This window comes from Pelobates fuscus, chromosome 7, assembly GCF_036172605.1.
Source record: "Pelobates fuscus isolate aPelFus1 chromosome 7, aPelFus1.pri, whole genome shotgun sequence".
Classification (NCBI taxonomy): Eukaryota; Metazoa; Chordata; class Amphibia; order Anura; family Pelobatidae; genus Pelobates; species Pelobates fuscus.
Genome location: NC_086323.1, coordinates 112,810,783 through 112,831,146, shown reverse-complemented (window position 1 = coordinate 112,831,146; position 20,364 = coordinate 112,810,783). Strand labels below are relative to the sequence as shown.

Genomic DNA, 20,364 nt, shown 5'->3' with positions numbered 1-20,364 from the left:
GGGGGGTTAAGGACCACTAAGGGAGGAGGGGGGGTATAAGGACCACTAAGGGAGGAGTGGGGGGGGTATAAGGACCACTAAGGGAGGAGGGGGGGGTATAAGGACCACTAAGGGAGGAGGGGGGTATAAGGACCACTAAGGGGGGGTATAAGGACCACTAAGGGAGGGGGGGTATAAGGACCACTAAAGGGGGGAGGGGGTATAAGGACCACTAAGGGAGGGGGGGGTATAAGGACCACTAAGGGAGGGGGGGTATAAGGACCACTAAGGGAGGGGGGGGGGGGGTATAAGGACCACTAAGGGAGGGGGGGGGTATAAGAACCACTAGGGGAGGGGGGGGTATAAGGACCACTAGGGGAGGGGGGGGTATAAGGACCACTAGGAGAGGGGGGGATAAGGACCACTAGGGGAGGGGGGGATAAGGACGACTAGGGGAGGGGGGATAAGGACCACTAGGGGAGGGAGGGGGGATAAGGACCACTATGGGAGGTTGGGGGGGATAAGGACCACTAGGGGAGGGGGGATAAGGACCACTAAGGGGGGGAAGGACCACCAAAGGGGGGTAAGGAGGGAGGACTACTAAGGAGAGGGGAGGAGGGTGATTACCACTAAGGGGGTGGGGGGAGTAGGGGAAGGTCTACTAAGGGGTTTGGGAGAGGGAGGACCACTAAGGGGGGAGGGGGGAGTGAGAAGACCACCAAGGGGGACTGCAGAGGGACAGGGGGCCAAGGGAGAGCACTAAGTGACAGAAGGGGAGAACACGGAGGGACAGAAGGGAAGGGGAAATCAATAATTGAGGGGAGAGCACTATGAATTTTTTTTTAAAAAAGAAAGCTGTTCCCATCTCAGTCCCTATCCTACCCCACAAACCCTCTCTTTTACACTACACACATACACAATGCATCCCCCCCACACACACACAGAAACATACAATGCATTCCTACTCACACACAGACACACCCGAAACACACAATTCATCCCTTACGTTCTCTTACATAATTAATGCACCCCTTACAGACACACACTGCATTCAATTACATACACAGAAACAAACCTTGCACCCCTTACACACACACACACACACACACAGAAACATACAATGCATTCCTTACACGCAAACACACACTACATCCCCTATAAACACACTACATCCCTTACACAAATTGCACACATAAAACATCCCCAACTCATGGATGGGCCATGTAGGTGGATTTATGGGTGGGCATTGTAGGCGTATGCCCCCTGGGGGCCCAGACCTTGAGCTGTGTAAGGGGCCCTAAAAAATGGAGCTGCTTCCTGTTCGTTAATTGTTGTGAGCACTGTTAAAAACAGTCTCCAGAGAGCCTCTTCTACACCAGACCTGTGGAGCCAGACTGAGCCCATCATCAGCCTCTTGTCCTCATCTGGTGGTAAGTAGGCAATCCAATATATTATTAGTGGCACTAATCTCTCATTTACCTCACATTAAATGGATACTATAGTCACCAGAAGCACTACAGCATAATGTAGTGGTTCTGGTGTCTATAGCCTGTGCCTGTAGGCTTTTTAATGTAAACACACTGTATTTTCAGATAAGACACTTTGTGAAGACTGGCGTTGGCCCATATGGCAGAGCATATGGGCGGGGCATTGTGATGTCACATGGTGGGCTGGACATATGGGGGGCGGCAAAATTTGTTTTGCCTAGGGCGGCAAAAATCCTTGCACCGGCCCTGCACACAGTAAGCCTAATATTATACAAGTAGCATGGTAACTACATAGGAGTTAACCTCATTAACCTCATGTTTACTGGGTGTACAGAAGGTGATTTGCTGTCAAGTGGCAGTAAATAAGAAGATATCCGTACTATAAAAGATTGATAAATGGTTCAGAAGCAGATACACTGATGCAATGAATATCCTGTTGCCCTAATGATTACAAAAATTCTACAATGTCCCACCCCATTTCCAGACCAATTAACGTGTGAATACTTACCCATTTCCAGCACCAAAAGACACTCCGGAAACTCCGTGAAACTATAGGAAGCTCCTCTAGTGGCTATTTGGTAGACATCCACCAGAGCAGTCTTAACCCTGTAATGCAAACATGGACGTTTCTATATGTCCAAGGTTAAGGAGACGGGGACACTGCCCATTTAAGTATGATGATGATAATCCAACGATAATTATGTCACTACATGTGAGTTCCTTCTGGCCTCAGATTTGTGAAGATAGAATATCATACAAAGGAATCACCTGTTTAGTTTCCATCAAAAGTGGGAAAACACTAATGTAGCTTTATTTATGAATTTATGAAAACAATGAGAACCCTTTGGTTAATTCCTATTCTCTCTAAAACATTGTGGCTCAACTTGGGCCATAATATGGGGAAACTATGCCATTTGAATATCAGACTGATACCATCCACAAAAGCAATCCCAAGTAAAATGAAACAGGTTCCCTATATATGGAAAATCTAGATGATTTTGGGTCTTGTCAGTGAGGTGGCAGGTTGAGCAAGGGATCCATGTGTGGATTACCCTTTAGAATAAGAGATACCCCAAGAACAGTTTATAAGAACAAAGGACTGACAAAAATAACCTAAAATTTTTAATTCACTTTGAATTCTCACTTTGGTAAAGGACTCTGCTTATCTTTGTGAAAAATCAAGTACGGCTCTTTTACAGCCCACTACCCCCCAAATGTTTGACTGTTTTAACGGTCAGCATGAAGTTAGTTTTAAAAGACAGAAACTTCATGTCAAATGTTTGGAGTGGTTTAAATTGATGTTCCCAATAGAACAAGATGCTGATGCTGGCCTGGCACTAGATTACAGGTCTTGGGTTTCTTATCCACTTGAATTAAGAAATGGTATTCAAAATATCATGCCGGAATAGAACTCAACACTGAAATCAGCGCATTTTAAGCTCCAGAGCCAAATGGAAAAAAACAAAAGTGTTAAAACTTAGAATGTGCAATACAGACATTGATAAGGAATTTGCCTTCTATTTGCCTTCTGTTCTGCACATCTAATCCAGAATTTTCCTAAGACCACATCTAATTATTACATATTAAATCCAACGTAAAGCAGCGTTAAATGTTGGCCTATGAGATCTGTGAACTTTGTATGCCTGGCTGGGATTAATAAAAGAGTGATGGTGACTAAAACTATGCATAATTATTTGGCATCCTGTAATAAAATTAATTGCAGGTAGTGGACACTTTGAATAAGACTGAAATTGAGTGCAAAAATCACGCATAAGAAAGGACAAAAATAAATAAATGTATGTGTTCAACACTTAATATCTACTAGGGAGGACACAAACAAATTTTATCTGGCTTGCGCCATTACAAAAAGAAAGAAAGAAAGAACACTATGGGACAGGGGAGGGGGGGGGAGAAGGAAAGAACACTATGGGACGGGGACGGCGAGAAGGAAAAAAACACTATGGGACAGGGGAGGGGGGAGAAGGAAAAACACTATGGGACAGGGGAGAGGGGGAGAATGAAAAAACACTATGGGACAGGGGAGGGGTAGAGATGGCTAAAACACTATGGGACAGGGGAGGGGGTAAAAGAAAAAAAAAACCCACTATGGGACGGGGAGGGGGGGAGAAGAAAAAAAACACTATGGGACGGGGGGGGAGGAAAAAAACACTATGAGACAGGGGAGAGGGGGAGAAGAAAAAAACACTATGGGACAGGGGAGAGGGGGAGAATGAAAAAACACTATGGGACAGGGGAGGGGTAGAGATGGCTAAAACACTATGGGACAGGGGAGGGGGTAAAAGAAAAAAAAACACTATGGGACGGGGGAGGGGGGGAGAAGAAAAAAAACACTATGGGACGGGGGGGAGGAAAAAAACACTGAGACAGGGGAGAGGGGGAGAAGAAAAAAACACTATGGGACAGGGGAGAGGGGGGGAAGGAAAAACACTATGGGACAGGGGAGAGGGGGAGAAGGAAAAAAACACTATGGGACAGGGGAGGGGTAGAGATGGCTAAAACACTATGGGACAGGGGAGGGGGTAAAAGAAAAAAAAAAAAACACTATGGGACGGGGGAGGGGGTAAAAGAAAAAAAAAACACTATGGGACGGGGGAGGGGAGGAAAAAACACTATGAGACAGGGGAGAGGGGGAGAAGGAAAAACACTATGGGACAGGGGAGGGGGTAAAAGTAAAAAACACTATGGGACGGGGGAGGGGGGAGAAGGAAAAACACTATGGGACAGGGGAGGGGGTAGAGATGGCTAAAACACTATGGGACAGGGGAGGGGGTAAAAGAAAAAAACACTATGGGATGGGGGAGGGGTGGGGAGAAGGAAAATACACTATGGGACGGGGGAGAGAAGGAAAATACACTATGGGATGGTGGGGGAGAAGGAAAAACACTATGGGAAAGGGGAGGGGGAGAAGGAAAGAACACTATGGGATGGGGGGAGAAGGAAAGAACACTATAAGACAGGGGAGAGGAAGGAAAGAACACTATGGGACAGGGGAGGAGAAGGAAAAAACACTGAGACAGGGAAGGCCGGGGGAGAAGAACACTGGGGGAGGGGGTGGAAAGAACACTCTGGGACAGGGGGGGGGGAAAGAACACTAGGGGGGAGAGAGGGAGAGAGATGAACAAGGGATGGCACTAAGGGACAGGGGAGGGGAGGGAAAAGGAACACTGGGGTACAGGGACCTACACTACATAGACTTGCTGGCTCAGAGATATTTTGTACCTTTAGGTTTCAAGGATTATCCCAAAATGAAGATGCCCATTTGGCAGAACTTAATCTTAATTCCACACGGAAATGTACCTATAATTTGGAGTCATAGGAAGTTACTGGCAAAGGATTGGTCTAAATGTCTCACCTGGTTTGAGAATTAGAAAATTCCTAGATTAGGGTTCCAGTCCTCCTTAACCCAATAACTGGCTTCTATCACTTCTTTCAGTTACAATTTCAGCAATATTTATAGTAACAAATTATGACACAAAAGAAAATTTCCATTCAACAGAATGCAATATTGCAAAGACCAACCAAAACTGAAATTAATATCCTCCTCTTACTATTTCCTGTGCCTGTCACCTGCATATCTACAACAATTGTTCCTCTTAACAATAATGTTTTGATGGCAGAGAAGAGAGATATGTTCGTTTTTCTGTATATATAAAGTGTGATCTACATTTATCTCCACAGGATCTGTAATCTGAACGTCTCTTAGTCGGAGAATACAAAAGCCACGCAACTACAAAATTACTTAATAACTAGCCTCATGGTTACGGCTTATCATTGGGTAACACCTTTTAAATCCTGTCACCCTATTTATAGGTCCATTGAGATGAACGCCAGAACAGACTCCTTATTTAAACATATAGAGAGGCTATTCAGCTACAATTTATCTGTTGCTCAGATATGACGTCCTAAAGTTCAATGGTCTACTGTCGCAAGGTCCTTATTCCTGTTTGCCAAGTAGCAGAGCATCCCATGAAAAAAAAAACAAAGCAATATATCTATTCTTTCAACATCGGTCTCAATCTCCTCTATGGAGACATTTATCCAATTGCTTCTTTGATTCATGTTAACAAAGTGTTCCAGACTTTAGCCGCTGCGGAAATTTGCTTACATTGTTCCACTTAATTGAGAAATGCTCTTCTCATGGAACTCTGTGCCCTCCTATTCACTTCATCCTTTAATACTTTTTAATCTTCCACAGGAATTGTTGCCGGTTTTTCTAGTCTAGTAATTACCACTTTAGGGGCTTGACCCAGATATTTTTCTAGAGGAACTGTTCAACAATCATATGCCAAGCTAATGTTAAATGCAGTATTTTTTTTTATGCCCACACTGCATCGTTTATTTTCGCCAAATGTATAACATTTCTTAAAGATTTTGCATATACATTGACAGATATTTGCATATATGGTATCAAAAAGAATAAAGGCCATATTACAAAATAATATCAACAATTACAATATAGAAAGCAGTGGTATAATATTTTGTATATCATTGTACATGCAATATTTTTCATATACACAAGAGTGTACATGTAGCTTGAATGTGACCTAGAAAAGATCTGAAGTTGTGTGCATAATACCCATATGATACCATGAATGGTATGCTAATTACCATCTTTTACCATCAGAAAATAGAAATAAAGATTAATAGAGGTAAATAAAGGATTTGGTGACCTTTCTTACAGTTGGGACATTTTTTATCTCATGGATTTAGATGTACGAAACACATTTAAAGTGTTATTGTATATGAAAAGGTCAGTTTGGTGTATTACCCAGATATGAAGACCTTGCTCGGGCCCACCCTGCCAGTATCACAGAATGCACACACTCCCACGCCATCAATCTATGTGCCTTACTGTAAAAATGGCTTCTAAATGTGGAGGGGTGGAGCTTTTCAAATTGCTTGCTATGCTGACCTTAGAGGATGACCAAATGAATAGAAGGCGATGACATTTCCACTGGAAATAAATGTAATAGTAGACTTTCAGGGTAGAAATGTGAGATGGAGCTTTGTAACTAAAGTTAAGTTCATGAATCTGCTTCTAGAAGGATTGTAACTGGGAGCAATCCCAGAATATGTACTTTAAAATTACCTGTTCATTCTGGCAAAGTCAACCCTCAGGAGAACTTCCTGGATATATCGGGGCTAAGTGCTGGGGCACATAATACTATCTCATAGGAATTTTACAATACACTTCCCATTGAGAGAGACTCCTTCAAGTTAAAAGTGTGATTTATTTTTTGCGTGTAGCCAATGGCTTTGGGGAAATTGTTTTATGTCCTGTTACCATTTGATCATATAAGGTAACTTAGATTCACCAACCGAGCATGTAATTGATTTATAACAAAGGGATAGTGCCTTTTGGACAGCTTTGTTCTCTGAGCATCTCACACCAAATGGAAGAGGTTAGAGGAGGCAAATCCCTGTATATTATGGGTTAGAAGAATGTTCTTAATTTTTTTTTTAATTCTTTATTTTTGTAGTGCATGACAGTATAACAAGAGGGCTTGTCATGCCCCAACAGCTTTGACAAGTATATAACCAGATATATGTTAACAGTTGGTCAGCATGTGGAAAGATCAGCACAATTTTTATATAACAAACAGATTTAGCGTTCCTGTCTAACCGATCCATGCATAACATGCTTGTTGGCAGGAACTTTTCTAGAAATACTGGGTGAAATATTGCGGTCTAATAGAGAGTGAGTGCTTACTATGGAAAAGGTAGGTTAGTTAGTGTGAGAGGCCTCTCTACGTATAATAACTATTGAGAAATACTAAAATAAGAAAAATAGTAAAATAATAGAAAATTAAACAGGCTTACTTCTAAGCAAATTAGGTACATAAAATGCTATGATGCTTTGTAAGTTAAGCTAGTGGATCTGCAATATGCGAGCATGTTGTGCCATGTTTTTTAGACAGGATATGAGATTAGTCGATTGAGAGGTATTAGTTAAGCTTAATACAGTTCTAACATTAATGTATGCATGCAATAATGACTGTATAGACAGGTTAGTACATGTTGCTGATGAATAAAGAGAGCAAACAGGTACATACGATTTTGCAGTGTCCCGACAGCATATGCAATTGTTATGGTTAGAAACATTGACTTCTTAGGGCATAGCAATATAGATACAGTGCACATTTTTATATTGTAACGAGAGGTGTAGGCTTAAACATAAGGGTAGTGCTAGTAAGGGGTACTTTTCTACATTCCCTTCTCTGGTGTCAGGGGATCAGCAGTAGCCAATGTAATCTGCCTGTAATCTGCAAAAAAGACTATAGGGAGTTCTGGCAGTTAGAAATTAAGACATAACATAAGCGGCTAGGTTTAAAGTGGACTGTGGGATTGCAGACCAGTCTCTTTCAGCCCATGCCGGTTCGTGGCAAGCCGCCATCCGGGGCGAGATGGCACAGGATGGTGGAGCGGCGAACCCAGGGCGAGGACCCCCTCCAGCCCCAGGCCTTTGTAGAGGGTGGCATCTTCTTACCACTGACTCGAGAGCTCGGTGAGTTCGAGGCATTCCCCTTTTGGGTGCAGTGGAGGCTGACGATGTTCCGTCGCCGCATGTGTGTGTGTGGTGAGCTTGGGGTACGTCGCTTTGCCCAGAGTAGGGCGCCTCTTCCCCCCGACCACAGCTCCAGTCCTGTGTGCTATCGGTAGAATCTTACTCTGCTCTCCTTGCTCCCCGGTCAGCTTACCCTGATATGGCAGGGTTTGCAGGTTTGCCTTAGGCGTTTTCATCCTTCTCCATAGCTTGCGCCAGAATCGGGCAAAGATGGCATCTAGGCATCTAGACGCTGCTGGATGTTGCAGGAGCCCTCCAGCTCAGGTAAGAACGTTAAGTCGCATGGTACTCCTGCTGCCGCCATTTTAGGCGCGCCATGTGCTATGCTGCCTTGGTATTGCCGTTCATCGGTTTGTAGGTTCTGCTCATATCTGTTACTCCCGTCGCTTGGTGTGGGCCGAGATGACCCCCATCGGAGGGGGGGGGGGGGGGTAGGAGGTGAGAGCCCTGAGGGATCCATGTTCAGGACTGTTAGTGTGGGCAGCGGCCGTCTCCCCAACACTCGATTCCCGTTAGGCCTCAGGATACAATGTGGGGTTCCCGGGATGTTACACGCTTGTTCTTGGATTCTATGGATTCCCCCGAGTGTCCCCATCATGATAGCTCCACTCCAGTGAGCAATTGCGCTGTTTTTTGGGGGGTTACCCCCAAAGTATACTGGTGTAAGCAGGAGCTGAGGTTCAGCACAACCGCTCAGCCTGGATGCTAGGCTCCGCCCCCCAGAATGTTCTTAATTTAAAGATATGTAAAGAGTTCTCATTCTGGGAGAGTGAACTCCTCTTGAAGTTGAGGGAACGACTTGATCTCTACACACCAAGTCATAGATCCAGGGTTATGACCCATAGTGTATGAATGGGAGCCAAACTCAACATAGGAAATGGTGATGTTAACTTGGTTACCTATCCAACCTAGCCACAACACCTCAAGGCCACCCCACGATTTGAAATGTTGATCCAATTTGCGTAATAAAGGGATAAGATTGTCACGGAACAAGGCGCTTGGATTTTTTTTTGCCAGGGAGGTTTTGCTCCAATTGCATTTGGAGCTAGTGGACAAAGTTTGTCTTATTATCCATCCCAACAGGGAGAGCTTGAGAGTTTTAGCATTATTGTTTTTATAATACCATACCATATTCAAATAGCAGGGCTTTCAGTTGAAGGACAGCTGTATCTGGCTTAGTTATAAATACAAATATATAATATATAATCAGCTGCAAATTGTGTCACTTTTTGTTCTCCTGCAGTCTGAAGGCCTCTAATTTTGGTGTCCTATTTAATATGTTGTACTAATGGCTCAAGTGCCATAATAAATATTAGGAGCAAGGGTGGCGTGTGCCATTAATGATATTTAAAAAGTTTAATAAAAAGCCAGAATTAAGAGTTTCGCTGAAGGGCTGGAACAATGCTAGTTGCATTGAAAACATCTTAGCTCACCAATGCAGTGGAGCCACATGGAGTATACACACACACACACAAACGCAACACACCCAACAATTACAGCACAGACTCCAGACTGCCATGTCTAATCAGATAATTACATGCATTATATTCCACTGACCACCACAGACTTATATGGGTAAAGCAGAAACAACGCCAATCAAGAAAGTAAAAAGAGGTAAATAGACAAGCAAACAAATGCTAGACACACAAGAAACACTACAAATATTTGTTGACCTTGTATAGTCCCCTGATTCATAGAGTATATCATCACATCATATTGCATATTAGCAAATCCAAATGTTAACGTAAATTTAAATATATATATATGTTTTATGAATAAATGAATATCTGATAGATTAAAAAACAAAAACAAGCTAATATGCACAGATTAAAAAAATTGCTAAACTAAATTTCAAATTGTACCAATTTAGAACTTCTAGAGAGCAATGCTAAAATCCCCAACCCATCCTTTGATCAGTACAGTTGAAGGTTTCCTGGTGAGAAAATTCTATCCTATGATAAAAGGATGGGATTTAAAGGACCACTATAGTGCCAGGAAAACAAACTTGTTTTCCTGGCACTATAGTGCTCTGAGGGTGCCCCCATCCTCAGGGTCCCACTCCTGCCAGGCTGAATGGAGAGGAAGGGGGTTAAACACTTACCTTTCTCCAGTGCCGGGCTCCCTCGGCGCTGGGGACACTCCTCTTCCTTTGGCCGTCATCGGCTGAATGCGCAACAAGAGCTGCGCGTGCATTCAGCCAGTCCATAGGAAAGCATTCTTAATGCTTTCCTATGGACGCAGGCGTCTTCTCACTGTAAAAATCACAGTGAGAAGCGCGGAAGCGCCTCTAGCGGCTGTCAGTGAGACAGCCACTAGAGGCTGGATTAACCCATTAACATGCTTCCAAGAGCAGGATTCGCTTCTCTGGAAATTACAACATAATTAGATCAATTATGGTGTCTAACACATTGAAAATCCCAGTTTCTCTGAAACTGCTATGTTTACAGCGGGCAGGGTTAGCCCTAGATGGACCTGGCACCCAGATCACTTCATTAAGCTGAAGTGGTCTGGGTGCCTATAGTGGTCCTTTAACCCTTAGTTGAGCAGCTGCAAACAGAGGAAGTTCTTCCCTTCCTAAAACAAGCAAGTGAAGTTACCAATATAGAAATGTGGCTAGTATTAGTCAGTCCTATCTTGAAAAAGAGAATTAAAATGAGGCATAGCTAATCAATTTGCTTTGTTTTAGAGAATAAGAGAATATGAACACACAATATAATCATAAAGTCATTAAGTAAAATTATATTAATATAGACCAGTGGACTGCTAAATACATCATACTCGGCATGACCAGAACAAAATAGCAGAAATCCAAAAAAAACTTACTGCAGGAGATAATCAAATAACCTGCGGTTTCTTACCTAGAGGGGAAGCATTAGGAGCTTTAGGTGCTGGCCGTTTGTGAGTTTTGGGACTGCTCGTAGGAGTGATTCCATACCATGGGTGGTTCGGTTTCAGTGAATCTTCATTGATCCCATTTTCCTCCTCTTCCTCCTCTTCAAATGGATTATAGGCAGTGGGTTTTGAGGATGGGCTTTTTTCTCCTGCTTCCTCTGTGGACTTGTCTCCAACATCAGGCTTTTGTGCCAAGGATGGTGGAGGGGGAGCAGCCCTCCTCCTGGGCTCTGTAGGAGGTACCAGAGCAATCCAAGGAGGGTCTTTCTGCCTCTTCCCTTCTTCCTCCCTAAACAAGAAAATGCACTGAATTCTCCATGCTTTTCATCATGTTGGAGAGATGGATAATTAGAGCTTGAGTGCATATGCAAAAAGTAAACCCCGCCAGCTTTTTAATACATTATACAGGAAAAGGAAAAAAAAGGAAGAAAAATACATCTTCAAGTTTCCTAAAATTTAAAACACTTGTATATGCAATTATCATTCTGGTGTATATTTTTTTCTTCTTAACCCATAAACCTGTCCATTCCTGAGCCCTAGTTCCACTTATCATACATAATAAATGGGACTTTTTCTCTATACATGAAGAATCCTAGGAATGTCTCAAAACCTTTCTCTGAGTTAAGCACTTACCTATCATGGGACCTTGGCCTGCCTCGTGGTTTAGGAACTGGTGGAGTGGTTGTTTGTGTCTGAGGACTACCTACATGGTCCCGGAAAAAATAAAGAAAGAAAAGGGTTGAACCACTTTTTAGTCCCCATCAAACTCTCGCTCATCTACGTAATACCTTGAACACCTCACCATTCATAAGAGATGTCGGTCTTGCTGGACTTCGCTCTGCAGGGGTACGTGAGCGAGGTAATGGCTGAGGAATGACGTCACTTGTTCTTCTTGGTGCTGGCACTGGTCGTAAGTCTGGCGTTGTTTCATGGTCTGTATCTATCTGAGGTTTGTTAGGAAGTGGAGGCTTTGGGGGAGTGCGAGGCTTGGGAGGAGGATTTGCTGCTGTTTTTTGTGCAGCGTTATCCTGTCCAGATTCAGGACTGCTAGTGCCAAGGCGTGCTCGATGATGGTGTGTGCACACAAAGGTGCCCGTCTCTGGGCCAGGACGATACGAACCAGGAAGGAGGGTACTGGAGCATTCTTTACACCTGGGAATGGGTTAAAGAAGGAAATAGAAAGAGAGAATTATTTCATCAGCCATTATAAGTTATGGGAGAAAAAAAGTCACATAAAAGAGCTAAAGAGGACAATATGGAATAAAACAAAAAAATAATAATGACGTGATGGAATAATTCAATAAAATGCATGTGTGTCTATAAAAAGCAAAAGACAGATATAGACTACACACATTTGTGATAGGACATCATTGACATGGACACAAAAATACCTGAAGCACTGACGATGGTAGAGTTTACCATCTGCTAAGTATCTCTGGACCAGATGCACATGCTGACGGCATAGGGTGCAAGTGCTGCTCAGGGAGATCCGAGAGGGTGAGTTGGTGATATCAACAGCATCCTAGGTTAGAAGGACAGGGAGATAACATTGTAATTAGTCATGCTCTTATAAATGAAATCACATATACTAGGCCTAAGGCTACCTGGCTGCCACACTGTGGCTCCATCAGTGGTTACACAAAATCAGAAATAAAAAAAAGGAGGGAAGCGCTCCAGTGTGCTGTGCAACAAGTGCTAACACATTTATTGAAGAACAAATACAGTTAGCAAACGTTTCGGGCAGCAAGTCCTTTCTCTGTGTCTATTGTCCTGAAAAAGGGCTGGTTGCCCGAAACGTTTGCTAAATATCTTTGTTCTGCAATAAATGAGATAGCACTTGTTACACAGCATACTGGAGCGCTTCCTTCCTCTTCATTTCTGCTCTTATAAATTCCACCGTTGATTACTTCATAGTGCCAGGAATATCACATTCCTAAGATTTAGACTGTGACCTCCTCACCAAGGTTAAATTCATTTATTATTATTGACTTGTCTTGGTTCAACAAAATCTAATAAATACTTTAATTACAGAAAAAAGTATACAGCTTTGTGCTTTTAGTTAACTAAGTACATGCTTCCAAGAGTAGGATTCGCTTCTCTGGAAATGACACCATAATTAGATAAATTATGGTGTCTAACACATTGAAAATCCCATTTAATAGGTGTTAACTCAATGTTTCCCTTTCTCGTGATGCAGAGTATTATTTTTTTAAATTCTATATTATTTCATTTATTAAGGTTTTACAATCAACACAGTAATAAACCATTTCAGCACAGGGCATGAAGCAAAAAAAAAAAAAATAGCATTGACTAGTACAATATTCATTATGTTATGTGAGATATACATGGTTGCTGTATGTACAATGTACATTTGTACATTTCCAATTCTGTAGGTTTCAACACTTAGTGGTCGCTTAATTAATTAACTAACTACACTGTACTCAAAGTTCATTGTTGGAAAGGCGGCATGCTATATCCCCATATTAATATTGTAGGCACTGCTGAATATGTTTGTGCTAAATAATAATAACAATAATATAATAGTATAAAAAATACCCAATAATAATAATAATAATATAAACAAAAAAACATCATAATCATACTAAAATAAAAAAAAAAACATCACCAGTGCAGAAAGGAGTACTGGAGCCCGGTAGGCACCCAGTTAAGAAAGCAATCTGTTGCTAAAACCTTACTGTACCAAGTCTAGGCATCTGGGTATTTTTTGAAATTGTATATTAACGATTTAGCAATTCACAATTCACTCCAGTTCAATTCTGGAAAAAATCAAGACATGCACTACTAAATAGTTCCTGTTTCTCCTCCTGTCTCTATTTTCACTAAGCTGCAAAGCCTTTTATTTATATCAAGGACTGACAGAGAGCCAAGATTGAGCATTCAGTTCCAGAACAGAGGAGTGTGGATTTCGACATTACAGACTTTACAAACATATACTTGCTAAGGTATTATGTATTAAACAAGTATAACATTAAAATGGTCTGTCTGGATAGGTCAGGATAAAGCAGCCACTAATGGGAATATTGCAAACCACAAATTTGTGATGTCTGCAAAAACTGCACATACAACAGAAATAAACTCACAACTGTTTATTATCAGGATCGAATGGTCTGTATGTCTTTAAAAAAAAAAAAAAGAAAAGAAAAAAAAAAAGGGAAGCATGATATAGTTATAAAGCAATACTCCGATTTAAAAAAAAGTTGTACATTTCAAAGGAATCAATTTTTTTGCCAAAAGCATTAAGCGGTATTCAAAGGATCCCACTATGAGACTAACAAAATAAATCTTAGGACAGTTATCAAAAGGAAACAAATAAGTTGAAATAAGCAAGTTTACTCTACGAGCCCAGACCTACCAGAGAGAACACCTGCTTATTACAAAAGCTAAAAACCTTATACTTATTGTGGAATACAGGGAATGCTACACATTTTCAATAACTCTGAAGGATTGTTTTTTTGTTTTTCTTTTTATGATGTTGTTACGTTGCCAGCTTTAGTCATTTGAACATTTATCCTCATTATGTTTATTCTGCTTTCCTTCTAGTAATAGCATTCATTTTTTTTTTTTTACACTGTGTTTATGAACTGCCAAAACAAATTCTGAACATGAATAAGATTGTGACAGCACTACAAAATCAAAACCTAAACAAGGGAGATTTTTGCCAGATCACGCTTTTCCATACCTGTGTTGAGGCATCTTCAGTGAGCGTTTTGAGAGATGGCTCAGAAGTAGAGGTCTGCCTGAGTTGAGGAGTTCCTATAGTAAGAAGAATGGTCAGTAGAAGTAAATTTTAAGAAGATAGAATATTTGCAAAGTGCCAACATGTTCTGCTGCTCTGCACAATGTATAATATTAAAGTAAAAAAAAAAAAAAAACTGGTCACAAAGTTAATATATATGGAAACAAAAAGGAAAACAAGGTGATATACTGAAGACAATTAAATGTGGCAGGTTTCCTCCACTGTCATCTTACCTGGGTTAGAATTACGGAAATGGTTATAATACTGAGATACATAGGTCATAATACTGAGACGATCTGGAACTTGCATGGACACCATGTCTTCTGGATCGAGCAGAGCCGGGATACCCAACTCACGCTCTGCCACTTCAAAGGCCTGGAAATACAAAGGAAGCGAGAAAAAAAGAAGAGAAAAAAAGTATCACGGTGAGTTATGGTAACAAATTGATTAACCTCATTATTATTAAAGAGTAAAAACAAAGAAGGTTACCTGCGCTCTGGCCTAAATCCCCATGTGCATTTAAACAAAATGGAGGCTCTTTAGTTTTATTCCAATGGCCATTTGAATATATAAGCTCACCAGTTCACCAGCTGATGAGCTTATATATTCAAATGGCCACTGGAATAAAACTAAAGAGCCTCAATTTTGTTTAAATGCACATGGGGATTTAGGCCAGAGCGCAGGTAACGTTCTCTTTGTTTTTACTATGTATTTTAAGCTGTTGGATACCAAGCTACTGCTGCTGTAAGCGCGGTGCTTTATCTTTGGGTCATTATTCTTAAAGAGACTTGTAAGATTTGCAGATAATATGTGTGAAAATTCGGATGGACGAGGATGAATTGGAAGTAATACTATAAATTAGACTGGGGAGCGAATGGAAAAGGCAAGATTATGGACAGTATCCACATAGAAAGTAAAACGTTTGAGAATTGAAAAGCAGGAATTATAATTTAATATTCCTATAAAACATCAGTGCATGCAGTTTAGAACCATTTTCCAATTTACATTCATTACCAGTGGAATATAAAGGAACAATGAGTGCGTACAGTTATTTGCTCCAGCCCAGAGATTGCACAGTAGCCATCAAGCTGCTGCTGAATCATGACTACCAAAATCCACAGCATAATCTTGGCCAATGTTTTCCTGCACTAGCCCACATTTCTGATATAACTGTAGGGTTATCATTCAAATAAATACTGACTAAACCCAACTGACCAAAGCTATGTGGCTTATTGTTAGAAATATGCATACAAAGCTAAACCACCAAGAATAAAGACTCTTTGAAGCCAAACATTTCCATAATTTAAGATTTCGTAATGCGAGTAGTTGTCTTAGTAATTTCTATCCCATCTAGACCTTGATCTAATAACTTGAAGGCCTTTAGTATTTATAAGCAGAGAAACTTGATACTAATGTCATATTACTTACTTTCAAGTTTAGTTCTAAGTGATTACATTTTTTGGGGGGGATGAGGACATCATTAGGAAAGAACACAGCAATATGTCCAATTTTATTAATTTTAATTGGCATTTGGACAGCATTATATTTGTCCTTTAACAAGGTTAAATATTATTCATAAGTGAAGAAAAAGTCCTCGGCAGTGGTAACCCACTTTTGATGTTGCATTTAGTACTTTTCCCTATTCCCTTTATTACAGGACTATAATAATAAACATACAAGCACATTAAAAGATAGTGGCGGTAGCAAACAACCGTGTGCAAGCACAAGCGAGAGCTCTGCAGACATTGCGTGGAATCGTGGCGCTCTAGACCCTATTGAAGTAGATCTAAACAGATGTTTTGGTTGGTATTCGTGGTGCTCTGTAGTTTTTACTTTTTCTTTGTTTTAATATATATTCTTTGTGGATGCTATTTTTACCTTTTTGAGATTGGAAGGTAAAAATGAGAAATTGAAATTATCTGGAATACATGAAACCGTTTGATTTTAGCCCATTATTTGCAAGGCACAGGTAGGTCTTTATTGGACAAGCACCTGGCTCTGCCCTTTACTGTGATGTTCTTAAAGGACGCCACAGTGTGCAATGCTGATCTATACCAACATGGGTTTAATACTGAACCCCACCATAGAATCACACTGCTATACGTGCATTTAGGTGAGGGGTGTCAGGAATTGTGGTCCTGGTTATATCATAGAAATGTTTTCTTTTGTGAAGTGGGAATGCCAGTGGACACTGAGTAGACATAAGCAATATCCCAGGGCAGCCAGGCAAATTATGATCACAGGGAATGGGATAATGCAATACTACCCCCTTAAAATGTTTAATCAGGTTGAATGTACATTTATTTCCATTTATTAAAGCCATAAGCTGTCAGAAATTAACACAATTGAAGTGCACACGAATGCTTAAGGTACAGACAAAGCATATTTTAAGGATCAGTTGAATCCAATACTGTTCTAACAATCTGCTCACTCCTAACATGGAATGTTCTGCCAAATTAGCAGCAGCAACTGTGCACCATGTCAGTGTAAACATTTGAGGTTTGAATTGTCAAACAAAACATATTGTGGACGACAAACAATAACGCATGCTTAAAGAAACAATGTGAAGCAAAGGTTTTCCCCAACAAAATACTACTCTGCACTGCATCGTTGTGTTGGACTTCCACTTTAAATTCAATTAAAATGTGTTATAAATTATTTTATTTTTAAAATAAAATTATACATTTTATAACCCCTATCCAGTAAAAATGGAGAGAAAAACAAAACAAAAAACAGGCCACTCTGCTTATCAAGAAAATTCATCATTAACTCCTAAAATTTTGGGAAACCGATCAGCCCATACTAAACATCAAATCAGAAGTTTAATTTGATGTTTTTAACATCTTTTTCTTATCCAGACAACATCAGAATTATGGAGTATATAAAAAAACAACTGTGATGTAAGGTTTTTGGTATATCCAGTTTGGTAACTCTTCTCTTTCTCTCTATGACACGGTCATAAGGAACGCCCAAAAGGCTGCTAGATCGAAAACCTGTCCATACAAGTCTGTATAAAATCACATGTCTTGTAATTTATGCATATCATAATGGTTACAAATATTAACTCTTTAGGACTGCTTGTCTAATTAAATCCATTAGCCATACTTAAACATTAACCTACCATTAGAACAGAGTTAACTGCATAGATGTAAATGTATATAGTGCTTTACTGTTTTAGTCACCTAGAAGATGACAGAGAAATTGAAGGGTAGATGTGCCCCCACCCGAATGGTGTTCTCAGATTGTACAATTACTAGCGTGGGTTAATTCTAAGAGATGCAGAATACTATGTCACCTTGTCATAAAAATTGAAAAGGTAAAAAAAACAACAATAAAAAAAAAAAAAAAACAAAAACAAAGTATATATAGATAGCAAAGATAACAGGCGGCACCATGTAAATATGAAATAAAATACAGGCACTTATAACTGTCATGACAGGTGGACATTAAAACGCGCTGTTCTACCACATTTGACAAATACATCACTTGTGTAGCTAAATAAAGCTATAGAACAATCACTTTTTAAATGTCTAAACACTGCCAGATATAATTCTACAAAACAGATGTTTCATTTGTTTTCCCTGCATAATGGAGACATTATCCTGAATGTGCAATATGTATTGTATCTTCTCAGGCATTTTGTTTTAACGCTATTGTGTTATTATTTTAACGTGAACTTTTTTCCCCTGGTCACACAATCCCATGCTATGTAACTTGATCGATGCTGAATTCAGAACATAGTACTTAGCTGTACATAGTACAGAAAAAAATTAAACTTAAAGAGACACTCTAAACAACACACACCCATCAGTTCAATGCTGTTATATTGCCTAGAGCAGGCATAGGCAACCTTCGGCACTCCAGATGTTTTGGACTACACCTCCCATGATGCTTTGCCAGCATCATGGGTGTAAGAGCATTATGGGAGATGTAGTCCAGTCTCTGGGCACTGCCACCCTCCCGCTACTTTTCACCCTATAGTTTCTATTAAAAAGTGGAGTTTTTTTTTTACAAATACAATCGTAATTTCAGCAGTGTTGTGCTTCTCCATTCAGTGCACAAAGAATAGAAATTGGACAAATAAGGAATAGACCAGTACATACATTTCTACTCCGATGTCCTATTTGCTATTAAAGGAACTCTGTTATGTCAAACAAGTTTTAGATGAAAACGATAGACTTCTGGTGTCATGCTAGTTAACTCCAGAAAAGCTTGAAATATTACTGCTTCCAATGGATGAGAGTTGCTGCATACACAGCCATGCATTGTGAGATGTATGTATCATAGAACTTAATAAGTAACTTTCAGGCTAGGCTAGTTATTGACTACCTCACATTTTGAGCCTTGGTCATAAAACCGAGCAATTTCTAAAATACTGTCACAGCAAAAAACAATAATATAGGCGTGTGAATGAAAAAATATAATAAATAGGTGATTTTGGCAGAGTTTGGTGATAAAATAGTTACATGAAATTATCAAAATGCCCCTATGTAAATACCACGTGGTATCGATTTCCTTCAAACATTTACGTTCGTATTGCAACTTTCAACTTTTCAGCTTTTAAAACCCCCGGCCCTCAAGGCTTTGCTAATGTAAGTTTAAAAGTAGAGTTCATTTTGTACTATTCAACCGATAACAGCTATCACAAAAAAAAACAACAAAAAATAAATAAAAATGTACAAGTGGTATCTTAAACATATGACTCACACCCAAAGTCAGGACAAAAACATTCTTTAACTACACTACACTAGTCATGTTAAAATTCTTATAAGCAACATTTTTTTTTTTATATATATATATTTTGTTTTTCATAGAAACATAGAATGTGACGGCAGATAAGAACCGTTCGGCCCATCTAGTCTGCCCAGTTTTCTAAATACTTTCATTAGTCCCTGGCCTTATCTTATAGTTAGGATAGCCTTATGCCTATCCCACACATGCTTAAACTCCTTTACTGTGTTAACCTCTACCACTTCAGATGGAAGGCTATTCCATGCATCCACTACCCTCTCAGTAAAGCAATACTTCCTGATATTATTTTTAAACCTTTGCCCCTCTAATTTAAGACTATGTCCTCTGGTTGTGGTAGTTTTTCTTCTTTTAAATATAGTCTCCTCCTTTACTCTGTTGATTCCCTTTATGTATTTAAATATCATATCCCCCCGTCTCGTCTTTCCTCCTAGCTATACATGTTAAGATCCTTTAACCTTTCCTGGTAAGTTTTATCCTGCAATCCATGAACCAGTTTAATAGCCCTTCTTTGAACTCTCTTTTCGTCATCGTTGTGTTACATATAGGGTGTTCATGTCTTGAAAGCTCTCTATGTCTTTTAACAAACTAACAGTATACTTTTCTACGGGTGTATTTAAATACTCAAAGTACCATAACCACTACAGCCCCTCTGCTCTGGCATAATTACAGTGTAATTTGTCAAAATGTTTCAGAACAGTTTTACAACTTACCTGGGTTCCCTAGGTGCCCATGTCACATCTAGGCTTGCTTGTCTTGCAGGAGAAGCCACATGGCTTTCGGCAACCAAGCATGGGCAATACAGGACTTTGCTCATTGGCTGACAGTGCATGTGCTTAGCCAGTGACTATGGCACTGCTCAGCTCAGTGGAGCCAAGCAGATTCTCCTGTTGGATATGCCAGAAGCACAATCT

The 20,364-nt window shown here is 40.3% G+C and overlaps 1 protein-coding gene across 1 annotated transcript in view; it reads right to left on the bottom strand.

Moving 5' to 3' along the window:
- MICALL1 (MICAL like 1) overlaps positions 1-20,364 on the bottom strand; it is a 54,561-nt gene that overhangs the window by 8,157 nt on the left and 26,040 nt on the right. The window contains exons 4-9 of the mRNA XM_063426429.1: positions 14,935-15,076; positions 14,645-14,718; positions 12,336-12,466; positions 11,747-12,096; positions 11,578-11,647; positions 10,911-11,233 (exon numbers count right to left, since the gene is read on the bottom strand). Of these exons, the coding sequence (XP_063282499.1) occupies positions 10,911-11,233; positions 11,578-11,647; positions 11,747-12,096; positions 12,336-12,466; positions 14,645-14,718; positions 14,935-15,076 (1,090 nt within the window). The remainder of the gene's footprint in view (positions 1-10,910; positions 11,234-11,577; positions 11,648-11,746; positions 12,097-12,335; positions 12,467-14,644; positions 14,719-14,934; positions 15,077-20,364) is intronic.